Here is a 24,169-nt window from a genome sequence, read left to right as displayed (position 1 = left end):
TTGTTTTCGCCCCTTGAGCAATCATGCACCACAGTAATTACAGTAATCATTGTTCCATAGATCGACTAAACTGGCACCTTGCTGTGTTCTTTGGCTCTCGGTAAGAAAGCTTTGTGCATTTTCATTTACTGCGTTGAACTCTCCACTTGTATTAATGTTCATCGGTTAACATTTGATTCATAGCATATGCTACTTTTTACAACAAACCTATTTTTACTTAGTTGTTTGCAGATTCTTTATACCATAAAAGCATGTCCATTGATGGAAGACAGTTAAACTTGGAAATATTTGATACATGTTCACAGGTGGGACTAATATGTTATAATAATATAAGGATTTGTAACATGCTTTTGGGTGATGACTTGTGGTTATTGTCTTCTGTACCACACAAAATATATCAAATGTTACCAATTTATGTTTTGGTTTGATGGTATTTATAATAGTACCCTGTAGCTGAGAGCACTCAGCCTGTAAAGGTTTATGTTGTGACTATTACGTCAGCAGAATATGTTCACAGCGAGCACGTTTTCTTCAGCACCAAAGTTTTTACTTTTATTGACTGAAGACAGAGTCTCGTATGACAGGATCTCTGTGATTCTGCTGTGCTGTAGCAATTAGTAGTAATTTACTGTCTCTTTTGGCCCCCTTCTTGTTTATTTTAGCAAACATTTTATAATGTTTCTGATCACTTTTCTCTGCAGTAGGTTGGACAAGAAGTATCCTATGTTTAAAACTTTTCATAGCCTCTGTAGTCAGATCAGTTGATAGACAACCTTTGCTGTGCTTTGAGTGGAAGCAGCAGATGTATCTTGGAGGAGCAATGTGAACGGGACAGATGTATTTGTGGTGGTGTACAACATCACTGGCTGAATATCCTTCCTCGCCACGCCAAAAGCAAAAATGAAGCCGAGCTGAGGGATTTACTTTGATGAACTAATGAGTCCCATTCCTGAGATGATGATGTAGGCCTATCAGGGTGAGGAACAATGTGGTATGCTGCGAGTTCAGGACTATGTTCCAACACACTGTACTATGATGGGCAGAAGTATCTCTGTATAAAGTGTCACTTTGTAGTCAAACAGAATCAATATGGACCCAAGCACACTTAGTCGAGGATATTTTGGACTCATATTGTATCTTCTAGGAGTGGAAACTCAGAGCTCCTCCAAATTAATTTACTGGGCAAATCCGTTAAGTAATCCCTGAATGCTTTATATCCACTTTTCTTGTTTATGTTAATTAAAATTACATCAGGAATTTTATTTTAGTAAAGGTTTTTGCAAGATGGAAACAGTGGATGAATAGTGGAAAGGTTCCTTGAATTGTAAATTTCTATTCCCAACATATTGTGAGAGAGATTTAAAACAGTTAAGGAGACCACTTAGAGGGGCACTGCCTTTTTCTGCACTACATTAACTGTCTGTGCTTTACTGAAACCATTTAATGACTTCCATGACTTAAATTGTTCCCCAACTGATACCAAGTGGAAACCAACAATAAATACTCAATATTTGCAATGTGGCTTACATGATCCACCATCTAGTCCATGCACATACAGTATACAATAAGATACATGAATCATACTGATGAACTGATTTAAAAAGCTAATAAAATGTAATTTACATTTATGTTTTTATGTTTTTATTTATTTATTGGTTTATTTAACAGGGACAATGCACATTAATAAACATTGCTGCAAATGCGCCAGAATTAGCCAAAAGGCTATTTTTCATCTGTAGTCCCTGGACAGATGTTACATAGTCAACCTAAAAAAGATTAAAAGAATAAAACTGTAAAACTGTTGTTATTGAAATAGTTTACAAGCATGCAGAACATTAATAAAAAGATATTATTAACATTTGTAAAGATATCATATAGGATATTATAATACTACATCGTTAGGTTCTAATTCAACACAGAGCTTGTATATGATGTAAGCAATAGACTGCATGAAAAGCAATAATATGTGAAATATTCATGTTAATACAGATATGTAGTAAAGAAGACAACTTTGTGATTATGTGTATATAACTACAGCGGCTTCCTAGATTGATACGGTTCAAATGATCTGGACATGCCATAGAAAGCACCAAGCATTTTAAATTCTAGTCTGTGAACTTCTAAGACCTGAAGTTGATGTTTGGTCAGTTTGCACTTGGCCATCACCACTATTATGAATCTGGACTGCCTCAGGGAGCTTCACCACCTGGTTCACTGGTTGTTGTATAACCCTGCTTTACTCTTCTGTGGCAGACTGGCGGACTAACCAGTCTTCTTAGTGGTCAACAAGCAGGACCGGTGCAACAACACTCCTCGGGCATGCGAGGAGGAGGGCCGAACCTTGCCTCAGGAAGACCACTGCCACTTCCAGGAGGTGTCTGCAGCAGAGGACTACTTGGAGATATCCGACCTCTTCAAGAAACTCATTCATCATGTGATGGAGAACCTTAAGCACAGTGCAGACCGCAGACATTATAGAGGCTCCAAGTCCATGGCCAAACTCATCAATAATGTCTTTGGTAAAAGGCGGAAGTCTGTCTGATGGAGGAAATCAGTGGTTACTAATTATATGTCACTAAACTGTTTGTCTGGATACTCCTGGCATTTTGTATCGGTCTACAAATATGTGGCATATAAAAATATCAGTTTTACTGAAACTGAACTGAATGACATCTCACATTTTGAAAATAATGATACTCAATTTGATTGCATGCATCAGCAGAAAACAACAAAACCCCTTTTGCCTTGAAACTTTAATGTTCTTCTTCAGGAAATAAAGTAAAAAAATGGTACAAAGACAATTTGATATCTCACGATAAAACAATTCATTTAATCTAATTTACCTTTTCCTATTGAAAACGGTGGGCACTGTGGGTGTTGAGGTATTTTTGTAATACAAACAGCATATACGTATGATATTTATATATATGTTCTATGTGTGTACAGCATTAAGGGGCTACAACTTACATTTAATTGTGCAGTCCTGTGTTGTAAAATGACAATAAATGACCTTGATTCCTTGATGTAATATTTCTCTGTTCTAATTCAACAGAGAAATGTTGATTTTATGGTACATCTTGTATTACAGCTGGTTTGGTGTTATAAAACAGCTTTAAAAAAAAAGCAAATGTCTTCCAACCATTCAAAGCACTTTAAAAGCACAACAGTTAACTTTTAACTTTGCCTAATAACATTTTCCTGTTAATAATTTTGGCTTGACAGCAAGCATCATTGTTTTTGCTATATTTATAGTTAATTTGTATCGCCAAACTTCCTGAGAAAGTTGTATCAGAAACATTCTCACAAATAAATAATTTTGCAATTTGCATTTAGCAGCTGTATTATTGTATGCCACATGCTTTTATTTCTTGATGTAGAGTAAATGGGGAAGCTGCATCCAGCAGACCAACGAAAAAGGACACGATAGTCTAGTCGACCCACTTAAAATATGGTTTGCTAGGGTGCAGTTAAATGTCATGCCAAGATTAAAGTTCAGGCGGCCCAAATAAGAGTTAAAGATTTACAGAGGCACCCTTCCACTGATCACTTTAAATCGCATGCAAACAGCTCCATTTAGCTTAAAATCTAACTCTTTTCTAACTCCACTGAACTGTTTTTCAGTAGCCTAGGTTTCCTGTTGTCCCACACTGTTAGAAAAGAAAAATAATGGAAAAAGTAAAGAGTGAGAATAAAAATTGTATAAAATCATAACAAAATCCAAACCAATAAATGATAAACAACATTTAAAAGAAATAAATGAAAACCAAAGAACATTAAAGCAGCAATTAAAAAAAGAAAGTGGCTGCTGTTCTGAGTTTGGAGTAAACATTGTTTAAAAAGACATTTAAATTGTGGGAATAAGTAGTGTAGTAGTTCAGTTACGAGAAGTAAATTTTCTTGTAGGTGCAGAAAAAAAAATCTTAGACCATAATTGTAGACAGAAGCTAGTATTGGGGTGAGATCATGCCAAATGGCTATGCACATGCTAATGTCTGGCTGACTTAACAGTATGTCTTGGTTAAATATTTCACAGTGAAAGAGAAAGTTTGTTAAAGTTTGATCCCATAGCTGCTTTAATCACAGGAATATTCTGTTTGAAGACACTACTTATTCTTAACCTTTCATTTAGAATGTCATTTAATTTTCCAAATAATTATGAATTAATTATTAATAACAATCCTACTTTCTGTAGCCTATATTTAATTGCTAATCTGTGATCACAGTTGATAAACTGCAAAACAATGCAAAGTGTTGAGTCTCTGAGGTTATGATTATCTTATTTATAAACAGATTACAGTGTTTAATTGTTCCTAAATGAATAGTAAATAAAAGACTCAACACTAACAACTCAGACATAACAGTCTATGGACAAAACCCTCCAGTTTTGTCCACTAGATGGAGACTAAGGACCAAGAAAAATCCAGGGTGCCACAGGGAAAAACTGTTTCCCCATAAATTTAAGGTTATTGTGCAAGTTGGAAATCTAAGTCCTGTCGTGGTCACGTTTATGTTAAAGGTCTATTTTACGTTGGTCGACACACACGAGCCACCAGGGGCGCTGCAAGCCTCTGAATAAGAGAAGCCTTGTTCATTCATTGAATTTTGTCCCTCTTCGCTTTCCCTAGTCACTCGCCGAAAAACTTTTTGTGTGAAGACCAACCGAGACAAGACCAACCTGTTGAAAGAAAATGAGCTGTTCTAAGAGGTAAGAAACTTTTGTTGAATTTCCTAACAGCAGCTACAACCAAATAGTACGGTTTAGACGGGGCTTTTATTTTTTTACCCGTTAGTATGTTGTTAAGAGAAAAAATGTTTGTGCAACTTCATGTTTCGTTGCCATGACAACGTGTGCTGTGGGGAATGCGACCTAAAACTACTGTCAGTCTTCACGCTTTCTGCACTATTTCATGTTTTACCAAGAGTAACGTATCTTTAACTTAGTTTGTTGTAACGTTACAATATGGCGAACTGCAGAATAACAATTGTCTCTATCCAGTATTAGAATATCTCAGGCTTTTTAACAGGCGTTAATTAACTAATTCATCTCTAACATCATTAGCTTGCTCATGTTCAGTGCATTTACGCACGGTTGATGTTTGAGTTAAAGAGTTAACTTTAGCTAAGCTATATGAGGAAATTGAAGCCTCGGTATTTCTGCAAAATAACTGCAAAAATATCTGGATCATTTACGTTACAGAGCACGAAAATACCTTCACTGATCCATATAGCGTATAGCGTTAGGTTAATTAACGTTAACCAATTAGTTTAACGTTAGCTGGAGCAGTCGATGTCGATTATGTTAATATATCTAAACATCAAGCATTTGTTTACTGATTGTGTGCGCCAGCTGTTACCTTCTTATGGTAACATCTCAAAAGTGCTAATGTTACATTTTTGAGCCAGTTAAAGCTTCCACTGTCATCCTTTGTCATAATTTGAAATGTGTCGTGGTCATAAAGGTTAGGTTTCCCTGCATAGTTCGTTTTAACTGGTTAAAAAACATTTTTAGTGAAGAGCGTCAACGTTATCAGCCTGGCAGTTGGACAATGAATGGTGTATAACTGAAGGTGTGGATATCTGTGTATTCTGATATGAATGTGCTGAGTTCTCTCCGGGTTGACATTGAAATGAATTTGATTTGTTCTTGTTTCTGCTATGGCCTACATTTTTCTAGATGTCTGCCCTCCCAGCTTCCCAAGGCTGAGCCCAGCAAGGGCAGAGATTAGCCTTAACCAGGATTAAACCAATGAGAAAATTTGAATTTGTTGGCCCTTATCTCCTAGCAACATGTGGAGTGCTCTGAGCAAATGGCAGAATTTGATCTTTTGCTTCCTTTTGGCGAAGCGTGTTTTCTTGCCAATAGACACTTATCAAACATGACCATTGGAGACAGAAGGAATTCTTGGAGGGGCATTTAAATGATTTGTTTATAGGGACACAACATGCATTACTTGTTTGTTGAGTGTAGGAATAGCAACTTAAAGCACCTCCTTTTTTTGTAGTCCATCAGCTGTCAGGTATAGTATATTTTCACAGCTCTTTAGTAAGTCTGTTGTATGCTTTAATGGCTTAATGTTGATGTGCTCTTGGTATATTATATTTAGACCACAAGCTTTGATAATCTCTCTGCATAATATTAGGATTCACCTCATAACTAAGTGAACTAGATGGGCTCTATATTTGCATTCTAAACATGCAATTTCTTGCCTCATCAGGTAATGTAATTCCACGCTTCATTAGGACTGTGAAGTTTATCATTTGTCATCAAAGCCCAGCTGTCAATAAATGATTAAGTTTCACATGAGGAAAATGTAATATTTGGGCTCAAGCAAAACGGATAGCAGTTAACATTTTAATTGCAGTTAGTAAGATTCTGTTTTTGTTTGATTTTAAGGCTATATTTTCGCGGCTGCTTGTTACAGCTTGAGGCACCATCATTAGAGAGCTGCTTAAGCCTAATTTATTCAACTAGTTATGCCATTAAAGAAAGCAAACTTCTAAAGGCCCTGTACAATAATTGAAATATGTGTATATCTTAACGGTCTGGTTGAGATTGAAAAGTGGTAACTCTTTTGACACTGTGGTTTCAGCAGCATATGCCATTTCTTTCTGGGACACACCACTGCTGACTTTTGGTACGCTGCAGTTATCCTGCTGGTGAATGCCACTTATAAATCAGGGCTGCAAATAACAGTTATGTCCATCATTGATTCATCTGTTGATTGTTTTTACGATTAATCGATCATCATCATTCATTCATCATTTCATAGTCCAAGGTGATATCTTCACATATCTTGTTTGTAGAAGATAGATTAGGGATTTTTGGCACAATTTACAACAACAACCTACTTCCAAGGTGCATAGAAAAGGGAAACAGTCTTTAGAGGTCAAAACTCCAGCAACACTTGTAGTATAAAGAACTGCTTTATGCTTTTCAGCTTGTGGGCTTCATAAGGGTCATATCTTGTTTGGCTAGAACAACAATCCTCAAAGATGTTCAATTTACCATTATATAAACAGAGAAAAGCAGAAAATCTTCACATTTGAAAAGCTGAAACCAGAAAATGTTTGCTGAAACGATTACTTGACTGTCACTTCACTTTAATGACCATATGACCAAAGTCAGTGGAGTTTGACAGACATCATTATAACACATCACACAATAAATTCTAATCATGGTTAGGGTGCACAATTAATCGAAATATTATTGAAATTGCAATATGGCAGAGCAATATCCAAATCGCAGAAGCTGCAATTTTTTGAAGGTAAAATGTGTGTCAAAACTGCATTATAATGAAGTACTGTAGTGCTGCAGAGATGCCCTGGCCTACAAATCTGGTTCTCCAGATGTATGTATGAAAACATGTTTGTTTGGTACATACCCCAACAAACGTCACATCATCATGATTTTAATAGTTTTTTCAGTGAAAATGAAAATTGTAATGCAAAAATGATCATTCCCACTAATCTTAAATCATATCACAATCATCAATATCTGTCAAAATAATCGCAATTAGATTTTTTTTTTTTTACCATATCATGCAGCCCTAATCAGGGTATTACTTGGTAGGCAAAGAAAGGTGGATATTTTAGCGCAAAGATGCAGAGGTGTATTTTAGAGTTAGGAGGCAGAGCTCAGTGTCCTTATTACAGATGAGGAAAGCTGTTCTTAAAACGAGGGTAGAAATTGTGGATTAATTTGATCTTGATCAACTCATCAACTTGGTCGACAAATTGTTTCAGCCCTAAAAGACCTATCACTTGTGTTCTACTGACAGATACCGCTTCCTACTTGCAGGTGCACTTTAAAACTGGTATCTGCAGCGGCATATGCCAGTAAACAACAGTATTTTCCATTTATACAACATTGTCAATTTTTTCATCCTATTCAACAGTTTTATAGTGTGGGATGTGAAGAACATTGCAGCCTCTAGGGGCTAGTGGCAGTCTTATTGACATCAAGGGTGGGAGAAAGAGTAAATATACATTACCTTAAGTTAATGAAAGACAAGCAGGATTAAAGGCAGAAAAGTTACACAGGGTCAGTCATCCTCTGTATGTTCATGCTCTCTTTGTTCCAAAGTGACATTGATTTTGTGTGCTTAGTTCTTAGACAGTAGCCCCCACAGTCCCAGTCATTAGACACTATGTACATTTATTCACTCAGTAGTGTAAATAAACAGAAATTGCTGTCTGACAGAATGATGGAGAGATGAGGCAAGTATGGGCTTGACTAGTGATGAACCGTTGGCTCTAATTGCTTCCTACTGAAACTGGAAATGAGGCAAACTCAATGTAAAAGGTGGACCATAGCCTGTGTCTCCTTGGGGTTGGGGTGTGTACTGATGTTCGCTCATCTTTCTGCATGTCTGTGTGTGAACAAAGACCGTTATGTTTTGACATTGTGCAGTCTACTACTATTTAGTAATTATCTCACCTACTTAATAATTATATATTTATTATTTGGTCAATCCTCCATCTATGTAGAGATGGGAAAAAATATTTTTTATATCTCATTATTTATTATTATTACTTAATTTACTTTTATGTCCTAAGGTGGTCACTGTATGGGATGTGGGGTTGTTGTTGTTTTTGCTTTGTGTGAGCTCACCAAACCAAATTCCTATTGACTATGTTGAATCTTGAACCTTGAATCTTGACTTAACCAAGTCAGTAAAAAGGAGAACAAGCAGTCTACACTTGGTCTTTCAAGGAGGTTTTTAAATTTCATGTTAGTACTACTTACATAGAGATACCTGGACAGAAAATGTAGCCTTAATGGAAGGCATTTTAGATGCACAGGGGCACACTTTTTCCCCACCACTGCTGAGAGTTTTAAAACCCCATTTTATGTCCAGCAATGTGGTCATGCAACAAACACAATTGGCCATATTTGCAAGTTGCAAGCCAGGAAAACATCATGTCCTTGTCACTGCATTAGCGACTGAGTGTTGTTTGTGTCAACTCCACCTAAGAGTGGTGGGATTTGAAAGGAATAGCAGGAACCTCCGGCCTAGTTACAGTCTGCCCTCTTGGTGAAGTTACTGGTGGGTAAAAATAATTGGTAGCTTATGTCAGTGGCATTTACAATTTACAAGATTTTTTTACTTGACAGTAGACATAGAGGTACTGTGTACAGTATATCTGTATTGATCAGGGTTCAAATGCAGGAATTATGAGGGGCATTTGGGCCCAAGTCTGATCATTTCTGGGTTAATTTTCCACCTCCAGCCCTTCAAGGCCTCAGCTTGGGTTTGTGGTTGGGTGCAAGCTGCAGTATAAAAAGTATGAAGTTAAAAAAATAAAAAACAAGTAACCTATTTTATGTTTTGACCTGTAGTTTGATCTGTATTTTTAGAAACACAGGACTAGAGATTGCAGATAGACAACCCCAGGCTTAAAGCAATTCAAGAGGTGTTGATACTGACCCTTTTTCAGGTCAGACTTCTCGCCCTGACCTGACCCTGATATCTAATTTCCCTTTCATCGGGGATCTGGAGCTAAGGACCAGACATCTCTTGGAGTCACATGAGGTGCACAGGACCCTCCTCCTCCTCCAGTCACTTCAAGTCCCCAGTGATACACTCATCACATCCCTCTGTTTTCCACAAATGAGCTGTGATTGAGCTGATTAGAATTTCCAGAGGCTGTCACAATCGTTTTGATTGGAAAATAGACAGGAGGTAATGGGAGAGACAGGCCTGTTATGAGAGCCCTGTCAGGGTTGAAATAATGCATCAGAGTGAAGAGGTTAAAGACACTGCTTCCTTGTTAATAATTAATTGCTGTGCATGTGGTGGATCCACTTCATCGCTCCCAGTCATCACTTGATAACAACTTTACATTTAATTTGGCTTTAGAGACTGTTTTTCAAGCTGGGTAAATTGTGCTTAAAGTTAATATGGGCTCAGACAGAGACGTAGACTAGGGGAATTAAAGATCATTTCACTGTGATTGTACCTTAAATGATTACATGTGACAATAAACTTGATTGATTCAGTGATTCTCTACACTAATTCTTGAAGTGTAGACTTGAATTAACTTAATGAGCTAACTTAAAAATAATGTCTTCAGTACTAGTACAATAGGCTTCAATTTAAAATATTTTGTTAATTTCTTAATGCTTTTTTGAAACTAGCAGTAATGATTGCTTGTTTTACAGAATATTTGCATATTTTCTAGTAGTTGGTAACATTATATTTTCAAATATTGACAAATTGACAACAATGCTGTTCATTTGATATAATGAATGTTTTTGGAAAAATGTTATCCGCTCAGTGCTGAAACAATTAGTCATGACTGCATTCATCTGCAATAATAAGTATTGGAAAAATTATTTCACTGATTTTTCTATTAAAATAACTAATCGTCAAAGAAAATTAGTCAAAGAAATGCAGTTACTATTTGTCATCTAAGAATTTCTTTTGCCATGGACAGTCCTATTATCCCATGGCTTGACAAGGAATTTCAGAGAGATAATGAGTGCCTTCTCCTTCCATCTCTAGATGACACAAGCAGAAGTTTGTGGATCAGGCTTGAGCATGGTGTCCCCACGGACCAGCAGGGACACATTGGAGAGAAATGTGCCTTCAATACGTCTGGAGGATGATGTTGACCTCAGGGTATGGAGAGCTTCTATACATGATTTCACTACAGTCCTGTGTTGTGCTATGGGGCCACCTCTGAAGACGCCACACATACTCACTGGTGACCTCTATAGTACACTCTGCACCAGAAGAGGATCAAACTTCACTTTGCTGCTGTGTATCCCCCCTTCATTGGGGAATTTGACTGCTCCCTTTGCCAAATCCGAAGCAGCCAGTGCTCAGCCTTGCATCACACAGATAATGATCAAGTTAATTAGACCTGAGATTGAACGAACTGCAGCAGCAACTCAATCATTTGTAACTTGATTAGAAATACTATATTGTGCACCTCCAGAGACCCAAAAACTTTCAGTTTTTTTCAGAGAGCTTGACATTAGGATGTACTTCAGGATTCAGGTCTTGAGCTAAGACATAATGTTTTTGTAATCCATAACAGTGAAATGATCCTAAAGTCTTAACACAAGCTCAAGGGAAATCCCCTTCTGTCTCTGACTGACAGTGAGCAGGTGTAATTTACAAATGTATTAATGTTTTCTTTCTCATTCGCATAGGAAATATATGAATTTGGAAAGAAATTGGGGCAAGGTAGCTTTGGAGTTGTTTATGAAGCCACACACATTGAGACACAGACAAAATGGGCTATTAAGGAGGTTTGCAGACCAGCGGTGAGTGCATTTGGCATCCCTCTGGGAAGCCTGTTTTTAAAAAATATGATAATAAGTTGCACTAATAAGAGAGTTTAATGTGATGAAATGTAATGAAACTCCATCAGCTGTGATTTGACTTTCTGTCACTTCAGGCAGGATGTTCGAAAGTCAAGATGCTGGGGCATGAAATAAACATTCTCAAACAAGTGAATCATGCTCACATAATACATCTCGAGGAAGTCTACGACACAGCTAGGGTGAGCATTACTGTCCTTTAAGTAAAAAACTTGAAATAAACCTAATTAAGATAGTGGGTTACGTGTGCATGTCATCCAAATCTCCTATTACTCTGTGTCTCTGCATGAATATTACTGATAAGCACACACAAATTGACTGTATGGTGAGATGCATTTTCTCGGCTTGTTTCTAGATGACTTATTTGGTTACTGAGCTGTGTGTTGGAGGTGAATTGAAGCAGCTGTTGCAGCGGAAAAAGTTCTTTACAGAGGACGAGACGAGGCATATCATCTGTAGCTTAGCTGACGCTGTTGTCTACCTTCACAAAAGAGGTAATGTCATTCTACAGATTTACATTTTGACAGTATTAAAAATCATAACATTAGCTGAAAATGTAGTTTTTGATGATCTCCAGTGATTGGAGTCCTCACCTTGCTGCGGTGTTGTAGATGTGTATATGTGTGTTCACTACACCCTAAAATCACTGATAGGGGTGTCCAGGTGTAGTTACTATTGCACCAGAAGACAAGTGAAACAATGGTATTCAGCTTGTTGTTACATTACTTCATATTCTTACCCTAATTACACTCTGGTGTGGAATAAGTAGTATTGGATTGGATTGGATGTTTTAGTCTAGGGTATTTTTGTATTTTTAAAGTAAGTGCACAGGTGCAATTCTGAAAACACCACCCGATTCAGACTGTATTTTGAATAACGTTTGCTTCAGTTAAGTTATAATAGTGCCATTATTATACTCAAATTGCGTTGCCCTCAGATTCCTTGCCATTATGGCTTTCAGTCATTATAGAAGCATTGCTCATTTTGATAAAAGAGAAATAATGAATAAATTCCAGGAAGAAAAATAAAACATAATAAACATTTTAATTAAATCTATGTGTTTTATTTGAAAATGCGGTTTTCTCTTTTAATGATAAAATCTGTGGTTAGAGGTAATTTAGGATGTTGCCTGGCAATGAGGCATCATTACATGTGGCTGATGACTAATGTACAAACTAGGGAGCAATACTGATTAATAGGAAAGTCCCTCTGTTCTGGTTTTCCTCACCTCTATAAAGACCATAATGAGGTAGCCAGAACCCTTTTTGTCAAATGAACGATCATGAAAGTCCCTCAGTTTACATTTGTTCCGATTTTTCTCAGATTATCACATTTTTGCTGTCCTTTGTCAATCTCAGCTGTTGTTTTTCACATTCAGCTGTTCTGTACTTAGGTTCAGCTGTGCTTTGAGCTTTAATGCTAACACATGCTAGTAACAACATAGTACATTTAGCATGTACATGTAACTATTAAACTGCAGATTCAGTTTTATTCAGTTGCATGATTTCTCAGTGAGTTACCAGAGTGATGATTACTGAAACATAATGAACCAAAAATTATGTTATAGATATTTTATTAAATAACCAAAATAAGTGCAAAACTAATGAGTATATTTTAAAATGGGTAATTGTTATTTACAGTATTATAATTATTAAATAAAGGCATTTTTGAATGTGAATGTGAGACTTCGGCTGCCAGCAAGCAGTTGAAAAAACAGGAATTATTGAACAAAAAATACAGAACATTTTCATGTGTTTGTTTTGTGCACACCAGTTCGTCTAACATACCCTTTCACACACCATCAACACTGTTGCGTTTTATAATTGGTTGCTTCAAACAGTGCAGTGAAAAGGACTGCCCAGGGCAAATTGTATTTTTCCTCCTGCCTTCTTTCACTCCACCAAGTTTTGTTAACGAGGCCCTTCAGCCTGGCCTACTGTAAGCAAGGTAAACAGATCACTGTGTTAGTGTGTGCGAGACATAGTTTAGCACCTGAAATCAACTCCTGTTATAAGGCCAGTGCCTTAGTCAGTATGGCAATGAGTATTGTACAGCAGCGGTTCCTAAACATTTTTTGACCACGGCACCCCTTTATATCATGGCACCCTGAGCCACCCAACCCCCAATATAATATACACTACGCTGGTTCCCCCCACCCCTCGCCTGAAAACCTGCTCCTTCCAGCGGTCCAAAGCTCCTGTGCTAGAGGTGTAAACAGTGGGTCCGCTCCATTTACACATAACGACAAGGGCCGGGAAAACTGTTTAAATGGAGTGTAATCTATCAGCCAGCGGCAGCAAACACGTAATTGTCAGCTGACAAAAAAAAAACAACAGTGTCGGCCTACAGGGCAAAAGCCATGGTAGCTTTCGTAGTTGACAAATAATTGCCAGCATGGACAGTAATGTTCACAGTATGATTTTATGTAAGCCTGAATGACATTCAGTTCGGTTTACTTTAGCAACAAGTAAAGCTACCTGTCCATCAGGAAACTCTATAAATCACTGAATTGAGCAGAGCACCCTTTTCCAAACTAATTCTTCTCTCATTTGTGGTCTGATAAACAGTAAATTCATCAAATTCAGTGCCCCATACCGCTATTTTCCAAGCTACTGTCTGCACACCATTTGAGAATTATAGTAGCTGGCAGATCCCCCGGATCTGCTAGCGGCGACAGCCATTGATGGTGCTAGCTGAGGAAGCTGCTGCAGTGGAGCTGGTGCTAACGTTAGCCGGGCTAGCTTGCTGTGTAGCAGGGAGAGAAGAAACATTGTTGATTGCTCTTGGAGAAGTTGCCTAGGATTTGGAAACTTCATAGGAGTTCATAGGAGTAGATCCTGTAGTAGATTTTGGTACAGATGGGGGGTTTGAGCCATTTCCTTATGTCCATAGTCCATTTTTAGCTAGCTTCATTGAAAGTGAAACGCGTCAACAGTCAGTGATGATGGCAATGTTTTTTGTATAGCCAGTCAGGCACCGCCCTCAAGGGGGTCATTTAATTTTGTGTTTATTTGTGCTTTAGAAGGTACCGCTGTTAAACAATCAGAAAACAACTTTTGTTTATCTGATTCACCAGCTTTCTCACTACAGGCGCTCCCTCTCTTCAGTCATTCTCTAGGTCGCTCTATCACAGCTGTCTCTTTCTCTCTCTCCCTCTCTCTCTCTCTCTCTCTCAAACAAATGAACACAAACAAATCTTCTCTGTATCACAATTTTTCAGCATAGTGCAGGCCAGATGCAGACGTCAAAGCTGTGTACACGAAATAAGCCAAGTGAGGACAAAACTGGGAGAGTTTGGTCCATGAATTCCGCCTGGATAGCGGCTGGTTTCAGTGACATTTCAGCTGTTTGACTGGTCTGATCGCCGGATTGGCCACCACAGCATGATGTCAGGTTGCGTTTCTCCCTCTCCAAAAGCTGATTTTGTTTCAACTTTTCCACCGCTGCGTTTTTTATCCCCTGCGGCCCCCACCACTGCAGCCTAAACTGACTACCCCCACTCTATTGGCTGATTTGGTCTGGGAGGTTAGCCTGATGCGTCCTGGCCATTATTTTATTATAATGCTGTGCAATATATTCTTTTCAGTTTAAAATTCCCTATTTATTGATATTTATTCATATTTCTATTACTGCTGTGCAATATCCACCGTCTCATAATCATCTTTATAAGGTACACTTAACTTGACAGTTAATGCACTATTACATACTACTTGTATTATTACATTGTATTATTATACCGTACATACTTTATCAACCGGTAAATCCACTTTGTACTTTACACGTACTTTAATTTTATACTTATATCCACTTTGTACTTAATTTATCTTACATGTATTATAGTGTATTATATTCTGATTTGCTTAGAACTTCTATCCTTGTGTGCACTGACTTGATAGTGAGCTGCTCTAACAAGTTTCCCCTCGGGGATCAATAAAGTATTTCTGATTCTGATATGCATTATAAACGTATTTACATATAAATTAATTTGCAAATTAATAGTTTTAATTATTCATCAATACACGATTACTGTATTTAATGTTTATTGTAATATAATTAATTCTGCGAATTTGGGGGGGAGGGACTGGCGTGAAAAGCTCATGTGGACAGGCATGACCTTTTGTGCCCCCCCCTTGTCATTCAGGCTTACATAAAATCATACTGTGAACATTACTGTCCATGCTGGCAATTATTTGTCAACTAGGAAAGCTACCATGGCTTTTGCCGACACTGTTATTTGTTTTGTCAGCTGACAATTACGTGTTTGCTGCCGCTGGCTGAATGAATGGAGCGGACCCAATGTAGCTGTCAGATTCCGTCGAGGCTTTCGTCATACGGAGGTGGGCGTGGTTTCATCTAAAGTAGGTTGTAAAAACGATAAACGCCTGCTGGATCCCGGCTTTTTTCCCCAGACCGTCTGTTTAGGAATTTCAGACCAGACGTTGCACAACGTTTTCAGATTGAACGTGCCCCAGATCTCTGAAAAGTGAGTGTTTCAGCTCTGAAAGAACAGTCTGCAATAGGAGTGCAAATGTACATCCCCAAAAGTTTTAAAATAAAGATTTGCCCTTTTTTCCCCCAACATACCAGTTTTCTGATCACCATTTACAAGGTTTCAAACCTGGAAAACAAACTAATACACCGGGAGAACAGTGACGAATTCTGAAAATGTGTTGGAGAAACAGTGTAAAAAGAGTGCTGCAGTTGTGAAGAAGGAAAACTCAAATACAAAATAATGTTTGCAGAGATTTTTTTTTCAGCCTATCAAAACATTATGCAAATCTTCAAAATTTTGTTTAAATCTTTTTTTATTAGATTTCAAGCTGTCAAACACTGAGCATTTTTTTCAGTTTCGAGATATGGCATTCATCCCATAAACTGTGGGATAACGTGCAGGTTATTTACACAACGTTTGCTCATTAGCAAGCTAATGAGCAAGCTCACTAGCTTGCGAGCGTTGACATGCCCACCGCCACGAGAAGTGGAGGAGGCGATTTGTTTATCTCCAGTGGGTCTTCTGCATGACTCCACTGACTGTTACTTGTCTTGTTTTCATGTCAAACAGGGATGACCAGATCACACACACATGATTTTGGGAATGCGCAATAATTGGACAATGGTGGATATCCGTCTTCCACAAGCAGCAAAAACCTGTCCATTAAGCCAGTAGCCAAGTAGTATTCAGTCTGATTTTAGTTTTGTTGGTCGGCTCAGGGCTGAGATATACCTGCATTTCTTTGAGCTTCTTCGAGTGAGAGTGAATCAAAAAAGTAAAACCGCAGGCCATAAAACCGAAATGGTGTGTGATCATTCATCACTTGGTTTCATCACTATGAGCAACCCCCTCTCATCCATTTGATCCATTGTTAATATAAAAATATTGTTATGAATATTGATTACAACAACTAATTGTGTAAATGTCACATACATCCATGTTAAAACTGTATTCAAACCCATTATGTCTGTGTAAAAGTTTTCCTCCTCACATCTTACAGACATAGTGCACCGGGACTTGAAACTTGAGAACATTCTTGTGAAAAATTCTCCAGATGAGGATGATAATAGCAGGATTAATATCAAGGTAAGATGGTGACACAAACTGTGAAACTTTCCATCACCACTTCTTATCCATTCTCTGATCACAAGCCTCTGATGGGCACTTTCTCCTCACCCACTATCTCTAATATATTTAATAATGGCTTTAAATACTACCTCATTATGACAGACTCCCTCTGGTCTTCCTTTATAGTACACCTTTACAAAGAGAGACTCAACTGTACCTTTTAAACAAATTACCAGCTGAGCACAGCATGTTGTGTGCATTAACAACAAGCCAGCCAAAACAGATACCTGGTGTGCGAGCTAGAACAAATGCAGACCACAGAATAAACGTCCCTGTCTCTCTCTGTTTTTCTCTCTTTGTCTCACACACATAAACAAACTCCCACATACTATACATGTTGTAAGAAAGTGTTGTCATGGCACAGCATAAATGACTTTCATTTCATAGGAGTTAGTCTTCTGGATTTTTTTGCTTTTGTAATAATGTGATACCCCTTTGTAAATATGTGGACCTGTACAGCCTTAACAGTTATGTTGCTATTCGTGTTGTCACGGTTAATTATTTGTGCTCAAGCTTTAGCCTTGTTCTCCTGACAAAAGCGCCTTTAACATATAATTTAATATGGGTTCTGTCAGCACATCTATATCATGTTTATTTGTATCACCTTTTTTCTTAAGTGCTATTCTCTACCTAGGTGACAGACTTTGGATTATCGGTGCAGACAGGTGGTGTAGGGATTGAGAACATAATGACGGAGGCGTGTGGGACTCTTATCTATATGGGTATGACATCTCCTACAGCATGCTAGTAGGCCACACAGATGACCACAGGGTTAGAGGTCTGAGTTTGAATGAGTGTTGTAGCAGCATGCCTTGCCATCTGCCACAGTATATTTTTTGTTCTACCACTGGGGGGTGCAAAGTTGGACATTTTTAAATTCTACACATAGTGTTTTTAAGTTTGTAAGCAGTAAGCGTAATTCTATTTTTGCATGTGGAATGTATCAGGTATATTTTATATCTATACTTATTATTATGTAAAGGTACCATGTAGAGTTTTTGAGCTATAGAGCAAGAATGAAGAGCTACAATATGACGTCCCTTGGTTTCATGCCATTCCTCTGATAGACAGTTGGTGGAGGTAAAGTGCCAAAAAATGCTAGCCAACATTAACATGAATATAAACAATGCACATTTCAAGGGATTTATAAAATTGGCTTTGTGATTATTTTATGAGAACGGAAATGCATTCAACATGTTTGTTTGGCCTCAAGGATAAACTCAGTGTGTTTGGTGAGAAACACTGAATATAAACATTTCTACTTCTAATTGCATACTGAAAAGTTGTTGCATTACCTACACCATAACTGACCTGCAAAGCATTTTTGGAATTGTGTGAAACCTGCATTGTTCCGGCTTGCAGTCCTCTTCTTCTCCTCCTCCACTTTTATTGGTGCATTGCTACCTTTTACGGCTCATTACTGCCACCAGCAGTGGATATGCATCACCCTGTGAATCACATGGCTCCTGTGCTCGTGGTGTGCATGTGTGTCCTTGTGAGTGTGCTGATAAAAAATGATACAAACTATGGGTATGGGAAGCAAATATGGGATTTGCTTATTGAAACGTTGCTCAGCAGCACCACTAGTGGTCTAAAACTAGTTGTAACTAGTAGTTTTAAGCCACCACATTTTCGTATTTCAGACAAAGAAAGTCATACATGTGTGTGTGTATATATGTGAATTTCAGCACCTGAAATGATGAGCGGCCGTGGTTACAGCCAGTGGTGTGATGTGTGGAGCATAGGAGTCGTTATGTATATGCTGTAAGTAGACACACATACTATATATACATATACACACACACTACACACTACATACATACATACATACATACATACATACTGTGAATACATGTGCCTGAGCTGTGTGTCCTTGTAGGCTGTGTGGGGAGCCTCCGTTTGTGTCCAAAACAAAGGCAAACCTACTTCAGGAGATTATGAACAAAGAAATCAGTTTTACTCAACCCATCTGGGCCACAGTCAGTGATACAGGTGACACTTAATAATAAATAAATAATAAATGTTGTCCTGAAAAAATGGAGAAATTGTTTGTGATATGGAGTGAAGGAATATATATATATATTTTTTGACATTGACAAGCAGTACAGAATTTTGCATACATGCAGTTTTACTATTAAGATTGTTACTAACAAACTCACCGATTGGCTTGAGTCTGTCTCAACAGCAAAAAATCTATTGACTTGCCTTCTGAAGGTGGACCCTGCCTACCGCATGTCCGCTAATCAGCTACTAGAAAACCCATGGATTACAGTAAGGCACCAATTCTTCCAGCTACATTCATAAACTTTACCAAATGAGTCACACGAGAAGCTCTTATGGTGTGCTTTGTCCATCAGGGTGACACTAATGTGCCAGCTATACCGTCCAATGTGCTGGAGATGATGCGTCAACACCTGGAACAGGAAGAGAGTAAGACAATGATGAAGATTTAACTTAATCCAGGACATGATTTGATAATTTGAATAAACAAAATTGTGCAAGCGATAATGTACGACATGGTGTTCTGGTATATGAAAATAATGGATGAAGTGGATTAACTCATGTTGGTTGATTTAATTTCAGCAGTGAGTGTTAACTGGTAACGTAGCATGAAGCATTAGTACTGTTGCTATGATTGGAGAGAGAGAGAGATAAACCAAAGCCACGTGAGGTTATTTGATGTTGATGTTATTTAAAAAAGGAACACAGACTCTAGAGGACGTGTCCCTCACCTCTTCTGAGGACACACTGAACCCATCTCCGGTCCCCAGGGCAGATTCCACAGAAACCGACAGCAACTGCAGGAGCCACGCTAAGCTCAGCCCTGAGACAGACAGCAGCTTCTGCACACCTGCCACATCCACCAAGCCGGTACTGTATGTCTGTTTTGCATAGCTCTACAACAAGTTGACCGCACCTGCCTCTGTGTTTTCTTATTCAGGAAATAAATAAATCTACATATGGCTCCCAAATAATTAAAGATGTCATGTCTCTCCTTATCTATTTAAATACTGTTACATTTGCTTACACACCTCGTATGGTAATTATCTTGTTTTTAACTAAGACTAATTAAGTAGATAACTCAGCACTTAAAGTTAACTGTTATTCATAATGGTTATTTTAGTCACCAACGTATTGTTCCTGATTAAACTATAATAACCTACTTTATCGTTTGGTACTATAAACTCCCAGACTCCCTAAAGCTGCACATGGTGTTACATTGGGCACTTATACATATACAAATAATGTTGTGTTCTTGAAAGTTACTGCATTTATCAGTTTCACGTCAATATCCAAGTGGTAATTATGATTGTGAATCTTATATTGTTCAAAAGAGAGGTTAAACAAACAAATCAGAATTTTTCTTTAAACTACCCTTCTATAGGTCAGCCCTTATCTTTTATGTATGGTCATGGAATCGATCTCTCATCTTTCCCTTCTGGTTATCCTTGTATTTTGGAAAACAGACTAAAGAGAGTGGTGGCAGCCTCCAGCAGGACAAGTGCAAAAATGGCTTTGAAACCCTGGGACTTCCTCATCCCATCACCACACAGGTTTGTTGAACCTCCTACAACTTGGCCTTTTCAGTTCAACTTCAATTTATTCTTTCATTTGTAGGTTTTAATTATATTTCCAGTAGCTCTTGACAGATCCTGTAGTTTAATTTAGTTAATTTCACAGGTTTTCAAATTTTCAAACTACAAATATCTTCTGCTGTGCATTTTGGATTTTAAACCCAAACTTTCTTATTAAACCGCCTTTGTGCTTTCATATTTCCATGCCTACTGTCTTTCACATTAAATCACCACTAGATGGTGCCAGATTTACCTATTACAGAAGATGGTAAGAAAGGTGTAGCCATGCAGCTGTTTTTAAATGAATGTGATAGTTAATTCTGTTATGTAAGATGAGTATGAATCTTATCCCTTCAGTCGCATGCCGGTGTGAAACCCTCCACACAGCTGAGTGCAAAGCAGCGCAGGCCTCGGGACAAAAAGGATGTCAGTACTGGACAGAAATCAGCCTCTGACCACAGTAAGGCAGACGACCAGAAACCTTCTACCTCCATTAAAAGTAGGACTGGCCTACGCAAACCTCCAGCCGGCTCTAAGACCAATAACCCTTCAGAATAAAAGTAACTTGGGAAAGAGTGAAAGAGAACACACAAGCGGGTGGGAAAGAGAGTGAGTACCCAAGAGAGAACTTTATTTGATATACACTTTATTTAATGTGATTCTGGTTATTTTATGTAATTCTGTGATTTAACAGTGATGTGAATGAAACTACTGTGAATGGTTCAACCTAAGAGTAAGTATTGAGACTAAGCAGTGACAGCAGTGTCAAATAAATTGGCGTCATATGCAGGCGTGAAAATAGTACAAGAAGTCCAAGACCACTGTAGCTGAGGATCCAGCCTCAGCAGTGCCTCGTGCCAAAGGAAAGGGACCTGGATGGGGCAAAACTGCTGGACAAATGCTTGCTGTTACACCGCCAACTGTTTGAGAACGTCAAGCAGCCCAACTAGAGACTCACACTTTTTATAGTGGCCAGCAAACACAGAGAATTTGTCAGATATTAGTGTGGCATCTGATTGAAGGCTATTTATTATAAAGCAGCAATCTACAGTTAGTCGAGGTAAAGAGAGCCACCCAGGAGATTTGAGCACTGCACAGCTCATTCCTTAATAAAACTGTTATTTAGTAATTTATTTACTACCTAGCAGCATCATTATTAATGTCATCTCATTATTTATATACACTGTGAAAATAATGCCTTTTCCATATAGAAGGTTTTAGTCACTAATTAAAAATAATCTCTTATGTAAAAAGTGAATGTTAATTTATTACATTGGGAAAAAATAATTATTGGCTAGAGGTCAACAGGGATGTAATAATCTGGTCAGAGAATATTTTCAAAATCCAAATAGACATATTTTTGAAAAGAAATGTACAAATTGATTCCCACAAAATTTGACATTAGCATTTGCCAGAAATGTGTGATTACAACTTGAAGCTATCTTTAAACCAGTAACAGTAGCCAGGGGATATTTCAAATATATAGGGTATACAGTATGTGTATGTGTGTGTGTGTGTGTGTGTGTGTGTGTTTATATTCTTTTTAAGAATAAGACTTAAAATGTGCCAAATATCATAAAACACAGAACTGTTGCACAGCAATTTTGCATATTTTATTTTCAATAAAATGACTAAATATTTTTTTAAAATGTTTTTATAATTACATATTAAATTGTAGAGAATACTCATAAAGAGTACAGGAGGTTTTACTGGATATCATTCCACAACACCAAAGTTAGCAATAGGGATTTTCTTTTTTCTGTTCTGACCTCTCAATTCCAAAACGCCCTATATGCAGTGACTGCACCCACTCAGTGTCAAAACAGAAAGACTGTCACACAGGCTGGTTACGCTCCATCTGAATGCAGAGGATTGGGACTAAGGGCAGCCACGGGTCTAATCTCGTTTGGAGGCCATTGAAAGCAGTAGGAGCTACTTTGAGGGCACTGCCATTCAAGCACAGGTTTTTCCGCTGTAGAGAGAATAATCCCCAGCATAGATACAACATTAAAGTAGCCAAGCATAACACACAGAGGCTGAATTTCAAATCCACCCATTTGCATCTTGAAGTGAATGAGTGCCAACAATGGGTCTCATGCATAGGCTCTGTGTTTTAGTGTGTATGTGTAAATGTAGTGTGCATTTGTTGAAACTGCTTTAAAAAGGTATTTCTACATTGAAAGGAAGAGGTAATTGTCTTAAAAGTGTGGACACAGTATGTTTAGCGTTATTAAAATTCTGTCCAGGTAGACATACTGATCTCGGGTGATGTTTCTTAACCTAGTGAGTAGATATGCAAAACAGTTTTTCACTGTCTTTTGTTAGATTTATTTTTAATAAAACAGACAGTTTATGACAATGAACAAATGGCACGTGAATTCTCTTTGATTCAAGCTGCTTGCCAAAAAGACTGCAACATTACCGCATCATTATTGACATACCGTATGCCTTTGGTTTACTCAGACTGGTATAAACAGCAGATGGAGCTGTAGTAAGTTGCTGAATTCATTACCTGGAGTTAATCTGACAGGAGAGTGCTATCCCTAAAGCTCACTACCTAGTTTGGTGCATGAAGATGTGTAATTAGAATTGATTGCTGAGTCACTGCCCATTAAAACTGTGATGTCCATGTAATGTGTCACTAATTAATATGTTGTATGGTTATGTCTTGATGGCCCATTCATAGTAAATGGTTAAGACATGCTTCTTTTTGGGTGATGTCTTATTCACAAAATGTGATTTTGTTGATAGATAATTTGAGAAATAAAAAACAAAAACACTCAACAATGATGTCTTGTTAGTTACACCTCTTTTCCCTTTAGACTAACACGCTGGAAGTCTGTTTAGACAGAGGAGATGGGATTTCAGCATATGGTCCTCGTTGTCTTGATTAATTATAGGGAAACAAAGAAAATAAAAATTTCTAAATTGATTTGTGCAAGCAGAATATGACCTACAGCAAATTATAGTTGAGTGCTTATACATGCCTCAAGGTGGAACAAATTTAAAGAGGTTGCAACACATCAAGAAAATATGGAACAATCAGTGTCTTCACATATATGATGAGTAGTAGTAAAATACTGTCATCCAACAGGAGCCTCCAGTTTTACTTTTACTCCTTTGGCCAAAACAACAGAGGAAAGAGGTGGGAGAGATAGGGGGGCAGAACAAGAGTGGCTGTATGGTGGATAGGTTAGGGGCGTGAATTTGGGACAAAGCATGGAGGCAAAGGAAATTTAAAAATTCGTTGGGATGGAACAAGGGATGCGCCCCCTGCCCCCCCTAAACCCTCCCCCCTTTTCCTCCAGCAGTGCTCCTGACAGATGGAAGTAAGGGTGGGTGGGTTGACGGGCTGGAGGGATTAAAACTCGGCAGCCCCATTTTGGAGCCTGAAGAGAGTGTCACTCCTGCAAAGGTGGGGTGCAGAGAGGCACTTGTGGCGAGAGTCGTGGGGTGTGTGAAGTGGGTGCACGCGGGCTAATGTCAAAAGAGGCAAGGATGCTTCCCCTCCCCCGGCCCCCCTTCTGCTCCATCCACCTTTATCCACTGAGGAGCGTTGGGGGCTGCTAGGAGAGGGGAGAGGGGTGCATCTCAATAACCTTAAAAGAGCTCCCTTTAATTAATCAGCTCATCTGCAGAGGCCCG

The 24,169-nt window shown here is 38.2% G+C and overlaps 1 protein-coding gene across 5 annotated transcripts; it reads left to right on the top strand.

Annotated features, from left to right (window-relative positions):
- Positions 1 to 4,586: 4,586 nt before the first annotated feature.
- stk33 (serine/threonine kinase 33) lies at positions 4,587 to 23,311 on the top strand. 5 transcript variants are annotated; one of them, XR_006378678.1, is made up of 15 exons: positions 4,853 to 4,878; positions 10,506 to 10,622; positions 11,159 to 11,272; positions 11,407 to 11,511; positions 11,685 to 11,823; positions 16,822 to 16,907; positions 17,584 to 17,671; positions 18,638 to 18,713; positions 18,829 to 18,941; positions 19,135 to 19,220; positions 19,307 to 19,379; positions 19,651 to 19,820; positions 20,417 to 20,503; positions 20,882 to 21,133; positions 21,315 to 23,311. XR_006378678.1 is itself a non-coding variant. In XM_044203287.1 (14 exons), the coding sequence occupies exons 2-14, from the start codon at positions 10,506 to 10,508 to the stop codon at positions 21,080 to 21,082; spliced, it is 1,455 nt and encodes a 484-aa protein (XP_044059222.1). In that variant the 5' UTR covers positions 4,587 to 4,705; the 3' UTR covers positions 21,083 to 23,311. The 5 variants fall into 5 exon arrangements, 3 of the variants coding, with proteins under 3 accessions (XP_044059222.1, XP_044059207.1, XP_044059229.1); XR_006378677.1 differs by having other exon boundaries at positions 21,219 to 23,311; XM_044203287.1 differs by lacking the exon at positions 4,853 to 4,878 and adding an exon at positions 4,587 to 4,705 and having other exon boundaries at positions 20,882 to 23,311.
- Positions 23,312 to 24,169: the final 858 nt, after the last annotated feature.

This window comes from Siniperca chuatsi, linkage group LG1 (genome assembly GCF_020085105.1).
Source record: "Siniperca chuatsi isolate FFG_IHB_CAS linkage group LG1, ASM2008510v1, whole genome shotgun sequence".
Lineage (NCBI taxonomy): Eukaryota > Metazoa > Chordata > Actinopteri > Centrarchiformes > Sinipercidae > Siniperca > Siniperca chuatsi.
This window is presented reverse-complemented; position numbering and strand designations above follow the sequence as displayed.